The sequence below is a fragment of the Corythoichthys intestinalis genome, chromosome 10 (assembly GCF_030265065.1).
Source record: "Corythoichthys intestinalis isolate RoL2023-P3 chromosome 10, ASM3026506v1, whole genome shotgun sequence".
Lineage (NCBI taxonomy): Eukaryota > Metazoa > Chordata > Actinopteri > Syngnathiformes > Syngnathidae > Corythoichthys > Corythoichthys intestinalis.
In genome coordinates this window covers 36,501,024-36,527,008 of record NC_080404.1, presented here as the reverse complement: position 1 = coordinate 36,527,008, position 25,985 = coordinate 36,501,024, and the positions used below count along the sequence as shown (strand labels likewise).

Below are 25,985 nucleotides of genomic sequence, written 5' to 3'. Positions count from 1 at the left end.
TTTTGATTGAATAATAAAGACACAAATGTCCTAGCCAAAATGTGGTCCAAACGCAAAATGACATGACTTCAATCAAAAATGGTGTTTCAATAAAAAAAAAAAAAAAACGACTTAAATCAAAAAAAAAAAATTCAATCAAAGAAAAATAGTTTTCAAATATATTTTTTTGAGTTTCAAATTTATTTTTGCATTCAAACACATTTTTTTTGATTGAAGAGACGTTTTCTTCGATTGAAAATATATACTTTGATTGAAGCAACTTTTTTTTGGATTGAATAATAAAGACACAAATCTACCTCCATAACCTTCCACTGGAAAGTAATGGGCCACAAATTGTTTATAATTTCCACCGAAAGAAAAATACTTAAATCTGCGAATACTATCACGACGATTAACAGAAAAATACAGAAGTGGCCAGCGTTTCCGTAAAAAAATGAGTCAGAGGTTTTACTCTTCGAAATTATATTTAATATTGTTTTAAGCAGCGCTTATGTAAACTTTGGCACGGTTTAAACAAAAATATTGCACATTGATTTAAAAAAAAAAACTAAGATTAAAACTGAAACGATGTTAGGCCTGAAACTATTCTAGCCTAATACGGTGAGGAAAATAAGTACTGTGAACACCATGCAATTTTGTTGTCCCACTTAAAAATAATGGGCAGGTTTGAAATTCTCATCGAAGGTGCTTGTCCACTGTGAGAGACAATCTAAAAAAAAATCCAGAAATCACAGTGTATTCTTTTTTAACAATTTATTTGTATTATACTGCTGCAAAAAGGTATTTGAACACCTGTCTATTAAAGAGAATTGTGAGCCTCATAGACATGTTAGTTTAAAAAGTCTACCTCCACTCCACTTATTCTCCTGAATAAGTGGAGTGGAGGTGGCCTTTTAAGTCTGACTTTTTCACCTGTATGAGGCGTTTATTGCATATAAACACCTGTCCACACCATACACCCTGAAGAGCTGTTCAAAGACACCAGAGACAGAATTTTAGACCACTACAAGGCTGGAACGGGCATTTGCCAAGCGTCTTGGTGATGTAAGATTCACTGTTGGAGCAATTATTAGAAACTGAAAGAAGCTAAACATGACTGTCAATCTCCCTCGGACTGGGGCTCCATGCAAGATCTACCTCGTAGGGTCTCAATGATCCTAAAAATGGTGAGGAATCAGCCAAGAACTACACAGGAGGAGCTGGTCAATGACCTGAAAGGAGCTGGAGCCACCATTTCCAAGGTTACTGTTGTTAATACACTAAGACATCATGGTTTAAAATCCTGCATGTCACGGAAGGTTCCCCTGCTTAAACCTGCACATGACCAGGCCCGTTTTAAGTTTGCCAGTGACCATTTGGATGATCCAGAGGATTCATGGGAGAAAGTCATGTGGTCATATGAGATTAAAATAGAACTTTTTTTGTCTAAATTCCACTCACAGTGTTTGGGAGAAGAAGAATGATGAGTACCATCCCAAGAACACCATCCCTACTGTGAAGCATGGAGGTGGTAGCATCACATTTTGGGGGTGTTTTTCTGCACATGGAATTGGACGACTGCGTTGTATAAAGGAGAGGATGACCAGTGTCACGTATTGTGAGATTTTGGGGAATAACCTCCTTCCCTCAGTTAGAGCATTGAAAATGGGTCGTGACTGGGTCTTCCAACATGACAATAGTCTAGAGCAGACAGCCAGAATAAACAAGGAGTGGCTTAATAAAAAGAATATCAAAGTTCTGGAGGGGCCTAGCCCGTCTCCAGACCTAAACCCAACAGAAAATCTTAAGAGGAAGCTCGAACTTCGTGTTTCTCAGTGAGAGTCCAGAAACCTGATCGATCTAAAGAAGATCTGTGTGGAGCAGTGGTGCAAAATCCTTGCTGCAGTCTGTGCAAACCTGGTGAAAACGTTTGACCGTTGTAATTGTAAACAAAGGCTGCTGTACCAAATTTGGACATTGATTTCAGGTGTTCAAATACTTTTTTGCAGCTGTGTAATACAAATAAATTGTTTAAAAAATCATACATTGTGATTTGGGGATTTTTTTCAGATTCTTTCTTACAGTGGACAAGCACCTACCATGACAATTTCAAACCCATCCATCATTTCAAAGTGGGAGAACTTGCTAAATCACAGGGTGTTCAAATGCTTATTTTCCTCACTATACATATTCATCTTTCATTACTTTACTACATTCATTACAAGTGATTTGCCCTGTCTTGTTTTGTGTTTGTTTCATTCTAATTTATGCCACAGTATGTTTTGTCCTTGTGTTTACCAATCCATGTCACTTGTTGTTACGTTCTCCTTGTGTCTGGCCAATAAACTTCCCCTCTCCCTGTTCTTCCTACCAACTTTATCTCATCTCGTAACCTGGTCTTTGTATTTAAGCTCCTGGTCCTTTTCAGTCCTGTTGCATTGTCATGTTCATGCAAGTTGTGTTGATGTCAAGTCCCTGTCTATTTGTCAACAAGAGTTAACTAACCATTTTCTTTATACGTATTTAAATAAATGTACTTTTACCACCCAGAAAAAGTCACAGGATCTCACCAGGATGGCTCGCCACATTAGACACCCTTGTTAATTAAACATGGCTTGAGGGGGATGCACCGTACCTATTTCTAATTGGACTCCACAAAGAGAGTGAGAGCTACAAAAAGACAGCCACACTGTCATAAACAGTGGAATTCCTCCTTTCGGTTACTTTGTATTATTATCTCAGAACATCTGAATGACTGAGGAAAGGCTTGTGACACTGATGCTATGGCTCACTCCCAAAGGGAGATGACGAATGGGGGCAGGCACCCCCACGTCCACAACGGGGGGTCCCACAGCTATATGCCGAGGAGGCAACAACAAGGACACAGACGGAGGTCCTCCTCTCCTGGAATCATCCTCATCAGCGCGCCTATACAGGGTGAGAAAGAAAATAAATAGACTAGTAAACTATATTATTTGTGATGGAAAAACTGCTCTAATTGAAATCTGATAAGTGCTATTTGGTATTTTCAGACGGAGATGACACAGCTGAAATCCGCACGGTGACAGTAGACAGGACGGTGGATGGACGTTTGGGTTTCAGTGTGCGAGGCGGATCAGAACATGGACTGGGGATTTTTGTCAGCAAGGTGGATGAGCACAGCTCAGCAGGTTAGCAGGAAGCAGTTCTCCGTTCGAGTTAGTTACCTACTTCCCTACTTACGGGTTCTATGACCCAGCTCGGGCCGGCCTGGCTGTGGGGGACCAGCTCGTGGAGGTGAACGGCGTGAGGCTGGAGAACATCACCATGAGCAGTGCTATCAAGGTTCTGACGGGAAATGTCCGTCTGAGGATGGCAGTGAGGTCTGTGGGCAAAATCCCGGGCATACGCTACTCCGAGGAGAAGACTATGTGGTGAGCGGGGGCACAAGGAATTAGTTTTTCAGTCTCAATCGTGCCAAGAAAAATCGAAAAAAGTCAGTGATATATATTCAGGCAGAACGTAGGTGGAGGATTCCTTTGATGGAAAAGGGAAAACATTAGGGTGGAAGAAGGAAAAAACCTCCAGTGCTCCTATGGGAGGGAAAGCACAGTGTGGAATTTGGAGGGGAAAAAATACAGCACATGAGCAACAGAATAAAACATTACGACAAAATCCGAGCGAATTGCACATTGTGTTTTAGGGTGGACCTGATTCACCGGCGAATGGTGGTGCAGGACAGTGGACATGCGCCTTTGGAAGCCGGCCCAGACAGCGCCCTCCGCAGGACTGTTCATCTCTTCACCACGTCCGATGACTGCTACCTGGGCTTCAACATCCGAGGAGGGCGAGAGTTTGGACTGGGAATTTACGTGTCCAAGTAATCATAATGAGCCATTTGGGAAGTTACTAATTTTGTTTTAGTTCTACTGATGGCGATTGACATCCAAGTACATTTGAACTTGGACGGCTAGCAGCCCCCAATTCAGAATTTATCGGACATCTAACGCTGTTAATGGTAGAGTAGAAAGTAAAGACCTATTTCCAGCTCCTGTACTCTGACAAACTCTAAAAGGGATCCACGGATAGAAATACTTGTATTTCTTAAAAGATAAACGTTATTATGAGATAAAATAATTTTGATATTGAAACCCCTCTTGATGTTTTCGGTTTTATACAATTTGTAAAATTAGTTTAACTAGTATAGTATACATTTGTATATGAACAACCATTAAATAATTGGTGACTATTTATTTTTAGATAATATAATTTAAAAAATAGTAATGTATTTGTATAATTAATTGAGGAATATATTTTTTAAATATATATAATATATATTAAGTAGATTTAGTTATTGGTGACTATTTCTTTTTAGATAATATAATTTTAAAAATAGTACTGTATTTGTATAATTAATTGAGCAATATATTTTTTAAATATATATAATATATATGAAGTAGATTTAGTTATTAGATAAAATTCTGTTAAGATATGCAAATGGCAGTAAAATCAATTATTTCTCATATAAATTTGTAACATGTTTTATTTATTTTATACGGATCCATAGAGAGAAAGACTTGTTGTTCATAAAAGATAAACGTTATTATGAGTTAAAATAATTTGATATTGAAACCCCTCTTGATGTTTTCATTTTTATACAATTTGTAAAATTCGTTTATCTAGTAGGTCGCCATTGTTGTTGACGTCGCAGAGCGGTGACATCACATGGCTATGCTGCCAAGCTTCCAGAGTATGACTCTAGAGACATAAACATGTCATCTGTTTAACGCTATAAAATTTGAACCCGGAGGAACATTAATGAGCATGACAGCACGGTCGATATTTCACAAAAGGAGTAGTAAACGCAAAATGAACAGGAAAGACGGGATGAGACGAGATGAGAGTAGAGGGGAAAAAACGGTGTTCTGCCAAAATGTGCTATACTGGCAAAACGCCTTACAAGAGGCGAGTTTGTCACTCAAAGTACTACCGTGCGCTTTGAGCTTGTTTTGTTTAGATGCGTACCGACAGAACATACATAAGAAAATACTCAAACATAATAATATCAAATAAGGGTGGGTTAAATATGCTAATGTGATCAACAGATCAACAATCTGCTCTAAAGCTACCACAAGAAAACACAGTGCTTAAAAGTATAAGAGGGAAACACATGCAAAAAGTATTCTGAGGCAATGAAAAGGTAATAAAAGACTCAATAAAAACACAAAGAGTAAGTACTCGCCGCTTTTAACCGATGAGCGCATGTGTTGGACGTCTCGCCGCATAGAAGGAATTGTAGTAACCTGGTAGTACTGTATTCGTCGAGTGACATCATCACCCTGAGCGTCCATTGCAGGTTTAAAAACATGGCGCCCTCCGTAGGTCAAAACATGTACGAAATATTATAGATTTTAAATCAATGGCAATATTTTACGTTTTTAATAAACATATTTTAGTAAAAGAACAATTGTGGCTTAATAGAGCCTACAAGTCTTTAAGTCTTAGGTTCTCTTTAAGTCCAATGGCTGATGCTTAATTTTAACATTTTTTTTAATGTCAGGATGGACCCAGGTGGCTTGGCGGAGCGGCAAGGCATCAAAATGGGAGATCAGATCCTGTCGGCCAACGGGGTCAGCTTCGATGACATCACACATGGCGGCGCCGTGGAGGTCCTCAAGAGCAATGCACATGTCGTGTTAACCATCAGGGTGAGAATTTCTCTTTATCTAATTCTGCGTGACGGCGTCCACCTTTCTGTTGGGTCACCAAATTGAGTTCGAGAGCTGCTCATCTCAGGTTGCGTGTTTTGAACTGGGTCCCGTGTTCATTATTGATATGCGGGCTGGGATCAGGTTCGAATTTGCTCTATGATGTGCTACTTCCAGCTTGTGTTGCAGCCAATTATAGCTCCAATTCATCACATGTACAATATACGGGTAAGTACATTCCTGAGATTTTTGTAAATATCTGATTGGAAATGATCACTCATTGCCAACTTTCTGTCTTTATTTATTTATTTTTAATTTAAGTTTATTTATGCAAAACAAAATACTGAAATGCTCCACAGTTTCCTACATTGATTTCAACATGTTTTTAGGTTTTGACCCCTGAGCTAATGGAGAGGTCCTTTTTAAGTGACTATCTCAATCTAGTGTTAAAGATGAGAAGTACAGTCGAATGTAGGCTGAATTTAAGTTTTTGTGCAATTGATATTTTCATAATTTGCTGCGGACTCATAAAAACAGGGCTGTGGCCCGCTGTTGGCCCACAGGCCATAGTTTAGACGCCCTGGGTCCAGTGTTTAATTTGTAAATCATAAGGTGTCGGAACACAAAGTACATATTACAGCGCAGGGATGATGACACGGGGAGAGGTCCTGGAACATATGCAGAAAATGGTGCTGAAAACAAAACGCAAATGCCCGCCCACTTGCTATGCTGCGGGACTTTTCTTTCTTTTCTCTGTGCTTTTCTGACTCGTTTTGAACCATCTTCCTTCTTTTTGAAAAAGACAGTAAATGCAACTGCCTTTTTGGCATGTTTAAATACCGTTTGATCCTGGCTGCTTGAGCCCCAGATGCCGCAAATTTCAAAAGTTTTTTTTTTTTTAATGTCAGGGGCGTGATTTGTTGGTCCAACTTTTCAGTGCATCAACAAATCTCCGACTCTTTCAAACAACGTTAAATGTTTTATAAACAACATGCAATTCTTGGGATTTGTTGTGTAAATGAAATTATGCATACTATTATTTTATTTTATACTGTAATGTCCGTAACAGTGTGTAATATTCTGATGTTTTCCGAGGCACGCTGAAGTGCACGCAACGTTACTGTTGTTTTGGTCACGTGATGCGGGAATGCGATAGAGAGGCACAGCCTGCCGAGAGCCCCAAGCTGTGTTCGTACTGTTAGCTCCATGTGTTAATAAAGAAACAAAGTTGTCACCATATCGTGTGTTCGATACCTTTGTCAACAAAAAACTCAAAACAAGACACTATACACGATCTGTTTAAGAGACGCTGGGACTGCAGAGCTGTGAGTAGTAGGAAGCGAGGAGGAGACGAGTGAGAAGCAAAAGTTTGCGGTCGAATGTGGCAGCAGTCCGCTATTATTTTGTTTATTGTTTTCTTATTGTTGCCACAATAAAGTGGATAAAGCCATCAACGTCTCCCCTCCTTCTTTCCCACCAACTTTTTTATATTGTTATTATTTTATATGCACGAGAGGTGCCGGATCGGCCCAAATAAGTCCCGGAACACAGGGAGGCCAAAATCAAGAGGTGCCGGATCTTGTTCCGGCAAGATCAAATCAACCCCTGCCCTGGTCTAAACTGCAAGCAACAATTTTGACTCCATTTTAATATAAAATATCTAAATCAAGTCGTAATGGTCAATATTTTTGTTTTTATCAGTGTAGTTCTATGAAGAGATCAATATTTACAGTTTTGTGAGGGCTGTATTCGCTATTGTGATATGCTGTACCTGAAAATATACACATAGCATACAGTCAGGTTTTTACTAAAAGCGAGAATTAAATTCAACTTAAAATAGTTAAACAACAACAACACCATCATAAATACCCGGTACAATAACTTTTACAAACACTACTGACAATTTTCCAATTAGAGAGGGTGTTGATGCCATCATGTGAAACCCTGTGGCATTAGAAGTTCAAATCCCGTCTGTGCCAATGCTTGTACGGTGGTACCTCTACTTCAGAAATTAATTAGTTCTGGAAGTACGTAGTTTCTGAACTTTGAAAATTCTGTAAGTGGAGACGCATTTTCCATGTAAATACCCTAATCCATTCCAAGCCCCCGCAAAATTCAGACATAAATCCTTTATAATACATAAAAATGCATAAAAACATGTAACAAATACATGTTACAATTAGATTATTGCACATTAAACATAAAAACTGAGTTGTGCATAATGTAAAAAACCATGAATAGAGTAAAGAATAAAAGTTAATACACTGATGTAAAGCTGTCGCAACACGAGGGGCGAATGAAGAGGACGCTGGGATACACACATACACATACAGTAGAGGTCCCTCTCAGCCAACTGGATGACAGGAATGCTAGGCAATAGCCAACAGTAGAGTAGCTGTTGTATGTTAAAGTATGTTACGTTCAGTAAACTCTGGCCGCTGCGAGTACCAGCCATACTGTATTTTTGCCTTTTGTATCCTGAAATTTCTTTCTTAACAAGAAGCAATATTTTGCCATTGAGGCGTGTCTCTACCTGAAAGTTCTCTACGTAGAGACCTTCTTAAGTAGAGGTACTACTGTATTTGTTTGGGAAAATAAGAATTACTCCTAATATACTGTACGTGAAGTAAAAATGGGAATTGAAGTGAATCATGTGGTTATTACAGTGTGTGCTTAAAACTGAGACAGTAGCTGTTTTAAAAAAGAACCAATCACAACTCAAGTTTAATCAGAGGTGTGTAGTAATGTGTTACATGTACTCCGTTAGATTTACTTCATTAACATTTTTAGAAAAATGTACTCCAAAGAGTAGTTTTTCTCAGCCATACTTTTTACTTTTACATGAGTAGATTTGTGAAGAAAAAATGCTACTCCTACCCCGCTACTTTGGGCTACACAATAATCGTTACTTTTATTCTCTTTATTCTACATATTAGATTTTTTTTTGCCAGCGATGCCAAGAGTAGCGCTACCAATTTCACCAATGAGACGTTGCAACAATAATAACAGGACTCCATTATACCAATCAGATGCAAGCTTGCCATTCTATGCCAGTCTGTTCAATCACATGGCGTCTTTAAAGCACCGTAAAAAATTAAGTATTTGACATAGAGTGCTGCCCTCAACATGACTCGAAAGCGCGGATTTTAACGTCTCTCCCAGTTTTTATTTGGCATCGACTGACCGCTGAAAACCGGAGATATGGTCTTTTTAATTTCATAATAATTACTATAAAGATACTAATCAGTATTCAAACTTGGAACGATTTTCTCCACTAGAGGGCAGTCATGCTCTTTGGACGAATAATGCTTCATTTCTGTCATATTTTTTCTCTCGCCGGAATTCAATATTTTCATTTATTTATTTATTTATTGTCTTAATGTGGTTTGGCGTACCGCACGCAGGCTATTTTTAGACCGTGACGTCGCATCGTAAAGCGGAAGTAAAGCCGAAGTGGGACATTATAGACCCGCCCTCGCATAGACTTAAAGTAATTTGTGCTACTTTTCGCCGGTAATCTTTCAAATACGAACATACCGATCACGCGTTGCTTTTTTGGAACTTGTAGAAACAACTCTAGACATTACGACCCATGAAGGATGTTTCTTCTTACGTTTCCGGAAACCAAAAACTCGGGAGGAAAAAATGTGAAGACCGAATCAACTTGCGCGGACTTTAACACCAGCTCGGTGAATCCATTCACATTTCATATGCAGTAAACATTATGTTGGGTTGGCATGGTCTTTCAGAGGACAAAGAGGTATGCCATTTTTATATTTTCAACTTATTCTTTTAGCGTAACGTTGTGCTGTACTGCATCTGTATGACAATGAATGACCTGAAAAGAATTACAATGGTATCTGACTGCCACTGTTACCGTTTCTGTTATATATATACAGTGGGGAGAACAAGTATTTGATACACTGCCAATGGGTTTTCCCATTGACTGTAATAGCTTTCCCACAGTGGCTGGCTTTAAACAGTTTCTTTTTTTTTTGGGGAAAATATTTCACCAGCTTTAAAAAATATTCTTTCACAAGGCACAGATGAAGCTGGGGTGCAGAGAAATGTGAGTGCCAGTTTATATAAATTTGGGTAGGTATTCTTTTGTGCCTCCCAGTACACTAATGGATTGTTCATTCTGTTGATGTTTGGTTCAGATAGGTACACACACACACATTTATATTAAAGTAGTTTTTCTCCCTTACCTTATTGAAAGCAATCAAATCAAAATGTTCCCATACAGGGGAGGATCGCTCTTTTCGCGCAGGTTCCATCGCAAGCAAAGGACAAGGCTCGAAAAAAGATTGCACTGGTTGCACTGTTGCGCACAGATGTAACAAGTACAGGAGCCCGAAATCCACAAAATGTGAGATAACAGGCGATCGCCATTGCGTTTTGCAACCAATTTATACCGTAGTCTGTCCTGTTTTTGCAATGTGCGCCAAACGTTGGATCACTTCCGAAGCACTCACGAGATTCAGCCGGCCGCCGGCCACCGGCCGCCGGCAAGGCTTCCCACGTCATCATTTCCGGGTTTTGCCGAAATGAAGTGCGCCTCGCTACAAGCTTCGTGGAAACCCCCCTCCCGTTACTCGACACAAGCTTCAGAACCTCGGCTCATTTCGTCCCATCACTAAAGTAATTACTTAGTGTGGCCTGCCTCTTCAAAATTTTCTCGTGTCCGCCGCAAATACAGTGGTCGGCCATCGGTACGCAAGAGCGTATGGAAGCCGTTGAGGGCCAGCGCATTTGTCTACGTCCAGTATGCATGCGTGCATGCGGACCACTTATGTGCACCCCTGTATATATATATATATATATATATATAACAACTTTAGTAAGGGGGAAGTGTAACTAAATTATAGAATTAAGATGTGTTATTAATGAAAAAATTAAAAGTGTTCGTTGGCTGTCACTGAGTAGCATTTGCGATCGCTACACAAAGCTAACTAAATTACCCCCAAGAACGGTAAGAGACGTAGGACAACCAGAGGATATATAAGAAAGACAGGGCTCATGGTAAAGGATAGCTTGTTGAAACAGGAGAATGTCATTGTCAGTCGCGTCGATAAAAAAGCTAAAGCTATGCTTAGGTCGGCTCGTTTTTTTCGTCTTTTTCAGCCTTCGACACTCAAGCCATCTCTTTAACTGAACATTTTTATGTTCTTCCACATCTTTGCCAGTGAATTTGGCACCAGGCACATCATTTTCGGTGAGAATTGGTATGTTTAGCTCTGTAAACATCTCCTTCGTACACGATTTCCATTCATTTCCTATTAGGGACAAACGGTAGCTTGTCCCTACTTAGCAACAGTAGCTAATGTCATGAATATTAATGAGCGGAAGTGACGTGTTGCTTGCGGTACGCCATTCATATGGATAACTTTGCGCTGAGAAAATAAATACCATTGTTAAAAAAATAAAATAAAATCAAACAAAAATGTAAGGCTTTACTCACAATGTTACTTATTACTTCAGTATTCTTTTCACCAAATACTTTTTTACTTGGTCTTGAGTACATTTTTTTGGATGACTACTTTTACTTTTACACGTGTAATATTATTTTGAAGTAAGTATTTGAGTAAAGTTTTTGCTACTCTACCCACCTCTGCGTTTAATGCAGGTCACAATTCCCTTCCACTACTGTCATACAGCCTCATAAAAGGTAGTTCCCTCATTAAAACCACCTTATACAAATATTTTTCTCTTTTTCATTTTTTTTTTTTTAATCATGGTTGAAAGTTTTGAAATTATTTATAAAGACGGGATAAACCAACACCTGGTATTTGAAAAATCACCGAGGGAGCCGAGAGTGGTGCCGGATGACAACAATGAAACAGACTTTTTATGTATGATTTTGTGCGTGTGCTGTTACAGGAAGCTGGAAGATATCCTGCATACAAGGAGATGGTGGCCGAGTATGGCTGGCTGGACAAATGTATGTTGACCTTTTCCACTCTAACACAACATAATACTGTATTGTCAAACATGTTTTTCATACTGCTGGCAACGCTGCTTCACTTCGCATGGAGTAAAAGCAGGGAATTTCACCCCGTTATCCGGGTTGAAAACGCGAGCTGACATCTGTGTCTCAGAGAGTTGATTTTGAACATTCAAAGAGTTATATTAGATACCACAAAAGAAATAAATGAAGATCATTCTTAGTTCATGTCCTGTCTGAGAAGCTTAAAAGATTAATAGGACAAGAGGTCAGACTGCTTGGGATTCTCACAAAGCACACATAGAACATTGGGAAAATTAAACTTGGCTGCCTTTGTATTGTTTGTGTGCGTGTGTGTGTTCAAACACAGAATGACAACATGCTTTTAATGCTACAACAGTTTCGCGCTAATATGTAATATACACCATTGTTGTGCTCGTGGATGTCGAGGTGATTGTAAATCTCCCAACAGCAAGTGTTGTCGTTACTGTAATCGGATTAATTTCTTTCAGTAACGAGCAATCTAACGCGTTCATTTTTCCAAACCAGTAATCTGATTAAAGGCAGTTTTCTTAGTGTCTGTGCGTTACTATTTTGTTATTGCCTCATAATGTACTTAGAATGAAAACAATTGTAATCATGTACGAAGAGCATTTTGAATAGAAAATGTTAGAAAGGTTCCCAAAGGTTCGTTTCCTTCGCTCATAGTTACTTCCTGGTTTGGGCTCGAGTCACACGCACTAAGTGTTTTGGGACTGAGAAAGGCGTGATGAACATTCGAGCCGAGTGCAGCCACTTGTTGAGATGTGCGAGGGAATGTTGATCTGTGTGTGTCCATGAATAAACGTGAGTATTTTCCTTAATTCTGGAGGGTTCCAGCGATAGGTTGAAGCCGCTACATGCGCGGCTGTTTCATAGCTTTTCCATTGTAACAGAGGGTAGTCATCGCTCCAAGTCCGCAAGCATTGTTTACATCATTTTTGTGTTGCACATTTATGCCGTGAGGTGACGTGTTCGTTTAGCATCTTTGGGATGTGTTATTAGTCCAATTGAGTGTAAAGTGCTTAGTTGCCGCCACGTTTTGTGGCCAAATTGACGCGTGTGTGTATGGCGTCCTTCCAGGGTTGTGCACGCACATTCGCTCCTGCCCCCACCTTTGAGTTTATTGCACTGTTTATTGCACAATTCATTTTCAATTCGCGTGTTGTTGATTATTGTGCAGTCAATGTGCATTGTTTTACATTGGCACTTATATGCTGTTAACCCTAACCCCCTAAACCCTAACCCGAAGTTCAGAATTTTTTTAATTAGACGTAATCTTCGAGTTAGTGGGGGTTTAATTAGCCGGTGGAGTTGATTTCAACAAATATCATGCAGTTTGTCAGTTATTTGTTGGTTTCAAGGCTCCTGAGTGGATAAGCTAGCGCGAGTCAATGGTGGTTGAAATCAACTCCATCGACTAATTAATCCCCCGCTAACTCGAAGATTAAGCCTTATATGAAAAATTCAGATCTTCCTCTTTAAATTCAGTTATGGGAAAGTCAATTACATGTGGTGACATTTTTCTGTTGTCGTGCTTATGTTGAGGCAACAAAGGGAGAAAAATTGGCAAAAGGTAAACGATAAATTACTTTTAAAGTAACTTACCCTAATTTTCGGACTATAAGCCGCTACTTTTTTCCCTCATTTTGAATCCTGCGGCTTATAGTCCAGTGGGGCTTATTTGATGATTTATTTTGGTTAATATGTAACACTTTGTTTGATGTGTCATGTTGCATATTATGTCACTAACTCCATTTATGTCCAGCTCAGATCTTATACGTCCATTCAAAAGTGAGATAATTTGCTGGATGACACTAACCGACATCCATTACAAGCATTCAATAATACCTATGACAGTGTCATGTAATAATTAATGACAGTATTATGACACCATCATCCAAGAAAATGTTACCAAATACCATAACTAGCAATTAATGAAACAACTGGAACAGTAAATGAAGAAATAATTAGGACAGAACATGAATTTTAAATTGTTTTCACATCTGTAGCGCCGCAATGCATGCTAGGAGGAATGTTGGATGACAACAGTGTTGACAGCAGGTGGCAGCAGAGGTTGACTGTCTCCCCCAAGGGAGCAGTGATGGCCAAATGAAGATTTTTAAAACAATAAGGCTTTGCACCAAATTGGTTCAAAGCTTAATGGTGGTTCATTTGGTTTCATGACAGTCTTATGATGCAATTGTCAAATGAAGTGTTACCAGTTAATATCTTTTGGTGTAAATATCCCATAATACAATGAGGACAACTGCGGCTTATAGTCCAGTGCGGTTTATCTATAAACAAATGCCGTTTTCATGTCAAATTTGGTGGCTGGCGGCTTATAGTCAGGTGCGCCTTATAGTCCAGAAATTACGGGAGTTACTTTGGTAATAAAGTAATCAGTAAAGTAACTAGATTACTTTTTGAGGCATAATCAGTCATTTCAAGTAAGTTGTGACAGCACTGCCAACAGCATACAAGGAGCAGCAACACATGAATTGCGTACCAGTCTGAATTTTCAAAGTACAGTGAGACCAGTGCTAATTTACTGAACATGTCTATGGCGGCAAAAAAGGTTACTTTAAAAAAAAATAAAGAAAAAAAGTTCACAAAAATGGCAAATGGGGGGAAATTTGCAGGAAATATCGAAGGACTATTCTCACAAAAAAATGGCAAATATGCAAGCGGTTCACTGTACTTTGACTGATCCGGATTTTTTCACCAAACCTCCGGCTACCTAAAGCTCACTCGTAATTAAGTAAGGTAACAACGGATCAGAATTTGATCGTCAATGTTGTTTTATGTAAATTCGATTTTACAGGTTCCAACCAGTCGCCATCAAGTTTCTCCAGAGGCTATGACTCGCAATCGTCCGTCTCGTCATTGTCGTCTGGCACCCCTGTCGGCTCTTTCAGTGGTGTTTTCTCCAAGGGGGAGGCCCCATGTGCCACCACCGTCCAGATGGAGCTGCCCTCCAGCGCCACAAGCACGGTGGGCGCCACGCTGCTGCTCAAGGATACGCTCATACACGGGACAGCCGAAGAAGGTCAAAGGACCCCCAAGACCGACTTCTTCATGGCCTTCAGTAACCCAAGCAATGCCATCGCGCGGTCACAGAGTCACATAACTGTGTCAGGTGATGTATATTTCATATCTTGGACTTCACTATCATTTGACGGGACACGGGGCTCGGGGCCGATCCGTAGGAAGCCTATTTAAAAAATAACTTAAAATTCCAAATATTTTCAAAACCAAATCCGCTAGCGACCTCGTTCCACAATAAAATCCTGATAAATAATTTTTTTAGAAAAGACTTAAAATGGCTCTAAAATGCTCCGATTTTAAGCCAAATGCACAAAAATCAAAACCAAATGCAGAGATAATCACCTATATTTTCAAGATCAATAGCAATATTTAACATATCATATAGATTTTTGCCAGAAACAAATATAACGTCTTTTTTTTTTAATTTAGTGAAATTTTGACGCAAGATTTCAACAGCTAATAAATCACAAAATTTTGACATTAAAAACTTAATATGTACTTGAGGAAAGGGTGCAGAATCATTTTAATTAGTTTTATTCAACTAAAGAAAAATGAGCATTTTTCCATATACAATGACAACTTATTGAACTTACTGAATTCCAATGTCACAATTGCCTCAGCGCATTTTGTTAGCTATCAGGCCCTCATCTTTCAACAAACACATCGCCTCTTGGCCTATGACTTGTGGTTAAAAGCAAAAAACGGGCAGTTATAGTTCATTTTACGCATTTCAGGCAAAAGTTACGCTATTGTGTAATCCAACATGGCGGCCGTCTCTAAAGAAAGAGCTTTTTAAGTTGAAAATTCTTGTAAATAAATGCTTAAATTGCGGAATTTCTATAGATATTAATGTAAAACAGTCTAGATTCTTGGTTAAAGGCAAAAAATGGGCAGTTATCGTTCATTTTACGTAAATATTTCAAGCCAAAGTTACACTAATTTTATCCATTGTTTTTTTTTTCACAACACTTTCAAAGTGCATGGATGGTGCTATTTAATATAATAATTTCCTTGAATCCTCGACCAAATCACTCTTGAGACACTCCTGCATGCTTGTATGCAGTAAAACCTTTGTCCTGTTTCCACCTAAATCCGGCGTTAGAACGCAGCACGTGTTTAAGTTTATCACAATGAAAGCCAACTGAACGTTCTGCCTGGGTCAGCCCCCTACTGGAAGGCGTGGTGCAATGTCTGCAGGAGCTGTCTTGTCAACTGATGGGGAAGTCTATGTTCACATATCATCGGCTTTTTAAAATAATCGTCTCAGGCTATGTCTGCACTAGGATTGATAATTTTATCCAGGGTATTTTGCTGACCATTTTTATCCCTGTCCACACTTACGTATAAGGTGCATTTAAGCCCCCCCCCGCCTCTGCAAGGTACGCTTGCATTTGCACAAACTACGCATGCGTAGAAAGGAGCAACCTCATATGCTAAGTCATCGCCCGCGTAGTTTACCTCTGGACCAGAAACGCATTACTCGCCAGCAGCAAATTTCAAAACTACTACACCTTCTAGACTGTCATTATTTTGTGATCACTCTTTTTTCTTTTTTGTGACCGCAATTGAACACATTACACAGGAGCGAGAGTGAAGGGAGAGCACGCTTGGCTTTTATGAGCAGCCGCCGAGTTGTGATTGAAATAAATCTTTAGAAAATAACGAAAGCCTGACATAGTTACTTGGGATGTTACAATCGATGCTCAGTTGCGCTCTCACTACTTGGAAAATAACAAATAGAAACATATGGAGTGGCGCTGCATATATTTCCTGGAAGCCGCAACCAGGAGTGCTTGTGCAAAGCAGTGACGATCCTGGAAGTGGCGACAGTTTTGACAGGCAGAAATGTTATTGGGAAAAAAATGATCGCGGGCCTCTTTGATTGGGGGTACCACACAGGTCACTTTTCGGGGTTTAATATTCCTCTATGCATTTTTATATACTCATGTTCAGTCGGCATTAAGTTGGGAGGGGCCAGCCCCACTGCTGGCTGATCGGAGACAACGCGGGAGATGAGCTTAAAAATGCTCATCTCTGTGTCATCCGCGATGGGAGGACCACAAATTAGCACTGAATTGAAGCATATTATTGCGCCATAGTTTGAAGGTTCAAGAAAAATGTGTGGAAAAGAAAAGAGGAGCAGGGATGCCACGTCGTGATCGCCCGCCTCTATTGTTTATGATCATGCCGTCATGCCGCACTAAAAATGGCGACGGCATGATGTCACTTCCTTAGTGTCCGATTGTTGTACGGAGACAGCAGTCCATATCATTATCCGTCTGACAACTAATCCGGATAATAGGCATACTAATGTAGCCGACATGCCGTATTTTGTAATTTTTTTTTTATTTACACATTTATACACATTTACAAACAAAAACGGGCTCACGCATTTTCAACATTCTAACAAGAAACCACAAATAACACTCTCCATCATAATATACACATTTCTACTTGTTTGCCATGTTTGTATTCATACATACGCGTCACTACACAACATACACACACCCACACTCGAACACAGGGCTTTACAAAGAAATATTAACTTCCTCAAACAATGAAACCAAATTGAGAGCTTTTTCCTAAGGTCTTGTTTTAAAGTATCTGCATTTGTGAATGAAGAATTTTCCAAGTAGTAAAATCACATTAACAACAAAAACCAAATCCTTATTTTTGCCAGACACACCAAACTTGATAGACTCTACCGTCCACGTTGAAAGATCAATTTGTTTGGACTGAAGCCAGCTCCGCATATCCTTCCAGAACAATTGCACTAGGTCACAATGAAAAAACAAATGATCAATACTCTCATTTGCCACGTTTACATGGAGCCAAATATTCCAATTACAATCGGAATATTTGTTCAAACCGAATAAATGTGTTCCATATAAACACCTCATTCGGAATGAACAGGCCCAAACCGAATGGAATTTCATTCCGATTCACAGGGGTGGAATATTCCTTTTTCCAAACCGATTAGAAGTAAAATTATATCATGTAAACAGGGAAGCGGAATGGTGTCTGGTTGCGTTCTTTCTGCACATGCTCCGTACTGACGTGGTGACGTCACTTTGTGACGTAAGTAACGTCACTTGCAACATGGCTTCCAAGCACAGCGCACCTAATTGGAGTCCGGCGGAAAGATTGTATTTAATTCAAACTTTAAAAGAATTGAATATAATTGCTCGCTTAGACGGGCGTAAAACGAGGAACAGTGAACTATTTTAAAAAGTTCACGAGAGGTTACATGAATAGACCGGAGCGTTGACCAGATTAGAAACCGGTGGAAAACCGGCTACTACAAGGCAAAAGAGCAAAACAGCAGAAGCAGATACGACCCCACAAACACAACAAGTGGGTTAAAGTTAAAACAGCAGCACTCCAACGATCGATCTCCATGTTTTGCAACGTGACGCTTTGTTTTGATTAATCTGCGCATGTCAGACGGCAGTTGTCAAACGTCCTTTCGGAATAAAGGCAGTCACATCTAAACGCTGGATCGGAATAGATGAAGTGACATGTAAACAGCTGATCTGAAATTTCCATTCGGAATGATTTGAATCAGTATGAATAAAAGTCAGCATGTAAATGTAGCTAATGTTGTTTCCACAAAACACACAACAATTTGTCTGAAAATTAAATCTAAGTCTCAAAAAGTCGTTAGTGGGATAAATTGCATATAGGATCTTAAATTGTACTTCTTTACATTTTGGCGGAATCGGAAATGAAAGATATTTTGTCCTGACCGACATGCTGTATAGTCCAACTAATTACACATTTAAGGCCATTATCCGTCTTAGTGTAGACGTGTAGCCTTAGTCTTTTTTTTCCTTCTGATTTTTCAGTTCAAAAATTCAATTCAGGAATTGATTTTTTAAAAACGTATTTACTATTTTAATCATTAAAAAAAAAAAAAAGACTAAGACCGTTATTTTAGGAAGGTGTCAATGTGACATTTTTATTGACAGTCATTAGCCGCTGTTGACAGTGTTCGACTGGAGTGCAAATGGATTGAACGTCTATCGCTGTCAATGGCACTTAAACGTTCGCTGCTAGAAATTATAGGCTTCTGCTGATCGGGCTTATTTTATGTTGCGCACTTCATATGGATGGCCCACTCGCTCAAAGATTGCTCCAATTTATCAGCATTACTGCATTGCTTACACACATAGCCTCAGATTTATTGGGTTTTGCAGAGGAAGCGACATCATCTTCATCAAGACAGTGTCAAAGGAATGTGTGCTCACTCTTCCGTTGGGAAATAACAAGACTGCAGGTTTTCTTCTTAATATAAATATTCAGATATTTAAAAATGCATGAAAATATGACTCATTTGTAAATTTTTGAGATTACTGACACACACAAAAAAAATCAGATACGGCTAAATGTATTAATTTGGTATTCCAAGGATTAGAAATATTAGAAGTATCTTTTCAACGTGTTATGAAAAAACAGAAAAACTAAAAAAAAAAAAAAAATTTCATTTTCAATGTAACAAATAGTTCACCCATATTACATTTCACAAAATTCAAATTTCAAAATGAAATAAATTTGAAATGTGGACCATGTCAAGTCTTCTAAAATAATGAAAACCTGACAATAAAGTTGTCTTTATTTTAGAAAAAAAAAATATTAACAACAAAAAAACGGCACTCTGAAATGCAGAAAAGCATTCATTATAAAAAAATAATTGAAAAATGAAATGAAATATTTATACATATTTAACATATATGAAAAATAAAAATAATATTATACAAATTAGTTTGAAAAACTGAAAAACAAAATCTAATTGTCAGTAAGTAAAAGATAAAAGTGAAAATGCTTTTCTAACACTTCAAACATTATTTTCACCTATTAAAAGAAGAAAACTATTACAAATGACTTACAAATAGTGCCCCGAATTACTTGGCAAAATTAAAAGAAAATGCAAGATATTAAAAATAAAATCTTTGCAGATAGCTTGATTGTGATGAATGCTGTTGATGTTTACTGCTCATTGTTTCAGAGGCGCAGACGAAGCAGCAGAAGAAGAAACTGCAGCAGAAGAAGAAAAACACAAACCATGAAAGTCACAGCCCAGAAGAGAAACCCAAATTGCGGCGCTCCAAAACCTTCGCAACTCCGTTTCGCAGGAAAGACAATGAGAGAAGCGACTCCAAAGGTCACCTGACCCTTATACATTCTCCATTGTTACACTTACAGTACATGAATTAATTTAGTTCCACTTCTGAGGATATGAATGAAGATATTTGATAGTATTTTCACCTTTGGTTTTAGGTAGAGGTGAAGTTGCGCAGATGAACTCCCCCAGGGAGGAGCAGTCGTCCCTGCAAGATGTGACCGCGTGTAATGAGCTGCTAGCACCCGAGCCGGAGGTTGTTGTCAGCAGAAACTGCAAACGGGTCAGACCATCACTTCTTTCATTGAATTGTTCATTTTGTCTGGACACCTCACATACAAGAGTAAAAAAACGTAAAAGATGTTATAATCTATTTTTTTTAAATGTAGTATTTTAATATGTAGTTTTTTTTTTAATCGATTTAAAATGTTTAAAAAAATGTTTTAAATGTTATTACTATGTTCACTTGCAGTGTAAAAATGTATTCAAAGATATTCTTGAAATCTCAAAAATATACTGTTATTTTAAAATTAAAATTTGAGCGAACTAAAATGTCAAAATATTTTTAGTCAATAGTTAAAATATCCACTTTCAGTTTAGATTACAGTGGTACCTCTATTTGCGAACGTCTCTAAAAATGTACCGTAATTTTCGCACTATAAGGCGCACCTGACTATAAGCTGCCACCCACCAAATTTGACACGAAAACGGCATTTGTTCAAAGATAAACAGCAGCTGTCCTCACTGTATTATGGGATATTTACACCAAAAGATATTAACCTGTAACATTATATTTGACAGCTGTATCATACAACTGTCATAAGGCAAGGCAAGGCAAGGCAAATTTATTTATATAGCACAAGACCAAATGAACCACCATGAAGCTTTGAACCAATTGGCTGCAAAGCTTCATTGCTTCATTCAATAAGCTTCATTTGGCCATTACTGCTCCCTTGGGGGAGAGAGTCAACGTCTGCTGCCACCTGCTGTCAGCACTGTTGTGGTCCAACATGCCTCCTAGCATGCATTGCAGCGCTACAGATGTAAATCACAATCAAAATTCATGTTCTGTGCTAATTATTTCTTTAGATACTGTTCCAGTTGTTTCATTCTTTCATTCGAGCTATATTTGGTAACACTTTATTTGACAGAAGCGCTATGAGACTGTGATTAGACAATCATAATTATGACATGACAGTTTCATGAGCATTAATGAATGCTTTTACTGTAACACATTTTATTTAGTGTTATCCGGCAAAGTATCAATAAACAATAAATTACGTCTTTTTTCTGCTGTTACCGCGATCTGACCCCAGATTAAGCAGTAGATGATGGATGGATGGATGGATGGATGGATGGATGGATGGATGGATGGATGGATGGATGGATGGATGGATGGATGGATGGATGGATGGATGGATGGATGGATGGATGGATGGATGGAAAATAGTACGATAATAAGTCCTATTATTAGGTCGGGCTGTGGTCGATATCATGTATATAGCACTAAATACGAAATAACAGAGTTGGCAGCATTAGCACATGTATAGAGGACTAGATGCAAAATGACAGACTTGCTGGCATTAGCAAACAGCGGCCATCTTAAAGCAGTAGATGCCTCCGTTCAAAATCAAGAGTATTAAAAGATCTTCAAATTATAGTGAATAGAAGAATTTATAGTAATGCTTCGTCGTAGCTCCCAGCTAATGTACATGTATGGCAAAAGAATATGTGTTAATGTTTTCTTTGTGAGCTTTTGACAAATAAACTTTGTGAAAGTGAACTTCTGTGGAAGGAAACTTCATCACATTCAAGTTCAAAGACTGAAATTTATATACAAGTGGAAAATAGCCCTGTGAGAAGTTCATATAATTCATAAATTTCACATTAATTGTATTAATGATAAATAAAAATAATAAATAATAAAAATAAATAATTATTATTTTTAAATTAATATAATTTTAAAAATCATCCAGAAGTTAAGACATTAAAATAAGCTAATACATTTTTAAACATACATTTTTTTTTACCCTGCCTCTTTTTTGTTGTTGTTGTTGACCCTGCCTCTTAAAAGAATTGGAATCGAGAACCATTCAGAACCTGAATCGAAACATGGAATCGGAACCGGAACTGTTCAATTTCAAACGATGCCCAACCCTACTTATAACAGATGTCATTTAGTGTTATCCGACAAATTACTCACTTATGAATGGATGTAAAAGATCCAAGCTGGACATAAATGGAGTGAGTGACATAATTTGCCGGATGACATAAGCATTCAGTAATGCCCACTATAATGTACTGTCATAATTCTGACAGTGCTATGACTCCGCTGTTAAATAAAGTGTTATGTATTAACCCAAATAAATCAACAAATAAGCCGCACTGGACCAGAAGCCACAGGATTCAAAATGAAGGAAAAAAGTTGCCGCTTATAGTCCAAAAATTACGGTAATTTTCAGGTTACGACACACCTTAACGGGAAAATATTGCCTCTTGTTAAGAAATAAAGGTCTGCTTTCTGCTTTTCAATGTCACGCCATAACATCCTGTTTCCCTATTTGTCATAATCTTCCCCATCATGCTGCAGTAATGGGATTCTGCTCTCCTATTGGCCTATTGTTGATAACGTTTCAATATGGGTGTCGCAGTATGATGACGTGCACAGGCGTGGCGGTGTTATTGCTGGCCGACGTCTGAGCCAAAAGAGCACAAGTCTCACGTTTTTATCCCACAAAGAGTCTTTTTTTAAGCCCACACATGGTTTACTACATTTGCAGCACATTAGAGCACAGGTCACCTCGCGTTTTTGTGACACAAAGAGTGATAGGTGATAAGAACCATTGATCTTGTGAAAGAGGTCATTGCCTTACTCAAAATGTAAGATATATATATTTTTCCTTTGCATTATGTTTTATTATCCACTTCATTACAGGTATTAATGGTTAGGTTAGGTTAGGTTAGGTTTTTTAAAAAAATAAAATTTAATGTGGCGTTTCAGTAGTGGTTGGAACGTATTAGGGCATTTACATGGAAAACACATCTCTACTTACGGAATTTTCGGGTTACAAAACTACTTTCAGAACCAATTAATGTCCAGTGTTGGGCATGTTACTTTAAAAAAGTAATTAGTTACATTACTCACTACTTCTTCCAAAAAGTAACTGAGTTAGTAACTGAATTACTCTACAGTAAAAGTAACTAGTTACCAGGGAAAGTAACTATTTCTGTTACTTTAAAAATAACTTGTTGTATGTCAAAGAATTTGAAATTTTCTGAGCAGTATTCAAGTCAGTGGAATAGAGAAGAACAGACAGGTAGTTAACTTGTTAGGTGCTTCAGCAGATTTGAACTGCTTACCACAGATGTCGACAAAAGCTTTGCCCCGGGACATAAATTACACATTACATGCAGGTTCTTTCCTTTAATTTCGACAAACTTGAAATAGTGTCTATATCTCCACCTCTTAAAGGACAATTTTTCTTCTGAATGCTCTGCCATCCGGACCCTGTGCATCTGTTTTGCGTGTGTGTGTTTGACGCACGCGCTGTTCCGGTTTGCTTGTGAAATCACCGGCTCTGATTGGCTTACCACGACACATGACTCTAACCCTCAGCCAATCACAATCACTTCCATCGCATCTCTCGAGGGGCTGCATTCATGTAGGCTCGTTTCCCGACAATTCACGTCACCTTCAAAGCGTCTGCCGTCCTCAAGATGGAAGCAGAATTATTGCTGGCTGACAGTGGGAGATGGGAACGAGGCTAGCATCAGGTGTAGCAAACACAGAAACGTTACCAAACTTTGGAAACGTTACCAAAGTAGAGGTACCACTGTATTTTTTCTTTTCTAGAAATAAAAACATACAAATAGAGACATTTTTCACTTGAACTCCTGGTGTTGCAGTTTTTGTGCGAAAAGATTCTGGAAGATCTTCTGCGTCCCCTCTTGGCCATCTTGGATAGGCCAGAGAAGATTCTACTTCTCAGAGAAATAAGGTGACCATGAACCGTTTCATAATTTGCATGCTTCTTTGCACTTATATTCTTTTGGATCTTAAATTTAGTCATCAGTGTCGGAACAAGTACTGTCCAAATTCTAAGTTGGCATGTAAACAATAACTTTTCAATTGTACTGTTGTCTTCACTATATCTAAATTTCAACTCATCGGTTGACATTGATGGCGATAGCAGTCCAAACCACTTGAACTGGGAGCGGCTGGCAGCGATGATTCCAAGTTGATACTGTATATTAATAGCAGTATGTTCTTTTTTTGTTTTGTTTTGTTTTCCAGGACACTGATTCCTCCAAATGAGTTGGCTCATTTTGACACCCTGGTGAAGCCTTTGCAAATGGAAGCCTATGATCTTCTCAAGAACTCACATGGTCAGAACTACAAATAATTGCTCTTGGAGGATCTTTCGTGACATTGTTTACATTTTTCACATATCACCGTGTAAAGCAAAGAAAAAAAAATAGCTGCTGGTGATCAGAAGATTAAGATTAATAATAATACATTTTATTTCTAGAGCACTTTTCAAGACACGCAAAGACGCTTCACAAGAAAGATGGGAACACAAAAGCTCAACAACAATAACAAAACAAACAAAATAAAATGATATTAAAAGCAGTATAAGAGTAAATAAAAATCTAAGAGGTCAAGATAAAACAGATAAGGATCATGGTGGGTAAGAAACAGTAAACAGATGTGTTTTGAGTCTTGATTTGAAAAAAGAGAGGGTAGATATATTGTGAAGATCGAGGGGTAAGGAGTTCCAGAGCTGAGGGGCACAGTGACTAAAAGCTCTGGAACTGAAGGTGGCGAGATGGACACGGGGGACCGAAAGGTGGATGATGAAGGAGGAGCGAAGTGAACTTGAGGGAGAGTTAAGACGGAGGAGATTGCATGGGTAGGGAGGGGCCACGTCATGGAGTGCTTTAAAGGTAATAACAAGGATTTTGTAGTGAATTCTTTGTTTGACTGGTAGCCCGTGAAGTTGACGGAGGATGGGAGTGATGTGGTGTGTGGTGGGTGCCCGAGTGATGAGGCGTGCTGCTGAGTTTTGGAAGAGCTGCAGTTTCTGGAGTCTCTTATTTGGGAGATCGAAGAGCAGTGAGTTAGAGTAATCACGCCGGGAAGTGACTAGACTACAGACAAGAGTTGAAGCAGTACGGCGGGTGAGAAAAGGGAGGAGGCGAGAAATCTTGCAAAGGTGGAAGTTGGTTGATCTGGTGATGTCGTTGATATGGGAGCCGAAGGAAAGCCTGCTGTCGAGAACGACACCCAGACTCTTAACCTGAGTAGAGGGAGAGATCGATACATTGTTGATTGTAATAGAAAAGTTATTGTCAATAGACAGTGTGGCATTGTTGCCTGAGAGGAGGACTTCAGATTTTGAGCTGTTGAGGAGGAGGAAGTTGGAGTAGAACCAAGAGTTAATGTCTTCTTTTCAATTTTTAAAAAAAAAAATTAAACCTGTCCTGTTCAGCTGTTTAACACGGAGAATTGAAGTCTAAGTTTCCGGTTGGTCTGAACAGTTTTAATGTTTCACATTGAGAGTATGACATACTCCCATTGTGATCATTCAACATACCTCGTTTATTAAGACAAAGCAGCGAACAGGATGGGGTCATGGGGAAACAGAAGAAACACAAGAAAAGAAAGAAAAGAAACACAAACAACAACAAGAAATACATTGAACGCCTACACTAACTATGAATATGTTGGTGCTATCGTCAGCTAGATGTATTTCCGGTTGACACCATGTGGGGGGCCCTGTTGACCAGGAAAAGAATCTATGAGATAAGTCATTGGGAGGGGTGGAGTGTACACAAAACAGCTGTGTGATCTCGAAACCAGTAATCATGTGAATTGTGTGAGTGTAAGTCCGTTGGCAACTGACACTAGGCTGCACCATCGCCAAACCCGGCACCGAGGCCCCCCACCCGAGCGTGCCCAATCACATCCAGCCGTGCACGAGCCCCATCAAACATGCGACAGCCACGCAGACGAGCGGAGAGGGGCGCCACCCCAGGGCCACGGCCCCCACCCACCCAGCCCGGGGAAGGAGGGTGGTCGGGGGGGTTCAGTGCAGCCCATCCCTCATCCTGCAGCCCAGCAAAGGGGCCATCGCCACCCACAGGGATCTAGGTTCGTCCCCCAGGCCAC

General features: G+C 39.1%; 1 protein-coding gene across 1 annotated transcript in view; it reads left to right on the top strand.

Moving 5' to 3' along the window:
• The window catches only part of LOC130922658 (PDZ domain-containing protein 7-like), a 49,682-nt gene that overhangs the window by 14,341 nt on the left and 9,356 nt on the right, over positions 1 to 25,985 (top strand). The window contains exons 4-14 of the mRNA XM_057847574.1: positions 2,780 to 2,916; positions 3,012 to 3,149; positions 3,218 to 3,392; positions 3,662 to 3,838; positions 5,519 to 5,666; positions 11,547 to 11,607; positions 14,474 to 14,788; positions 19,703 to 19,858; positions 19,975 to 20,099; positions 23,723 to 23,814; positions 24,111 to 24,202. Coding sequence (XP_057703557.1) covers positions 2,784 to 2,916; positions 3,012 to 3,149; positions 3,218 to 3,392; positions 3,662 to 3,838; positions 5,519 to 5,666; positions 11,547 to 11,607; positions 14,474 to 14,788; positions 19,703 to 19,858; positions 19,975 to 20,099; positions 23,723 to 23,814; positions 24,111 to 24,202 — 1,612 coding nt within the window. The 5' untranslated portion in view covers positions 2,780 to 2,783. The remainder of the gene's footprint in view (positions 1 to 2,779; positions 2,917 to 3,011; positions 3,150 to 3,217; positions 3,393 to 3,661; positions 3,839 to 5,518; positions 5,667 to 11,546; positions 11,608 to 14,473; positions 14,789 to 19,702; positions 19,859 to 19,974; positions 20,100 to 23,722; positions 23,815 to 24,110; positions 24,203 to 25,985) is intronic.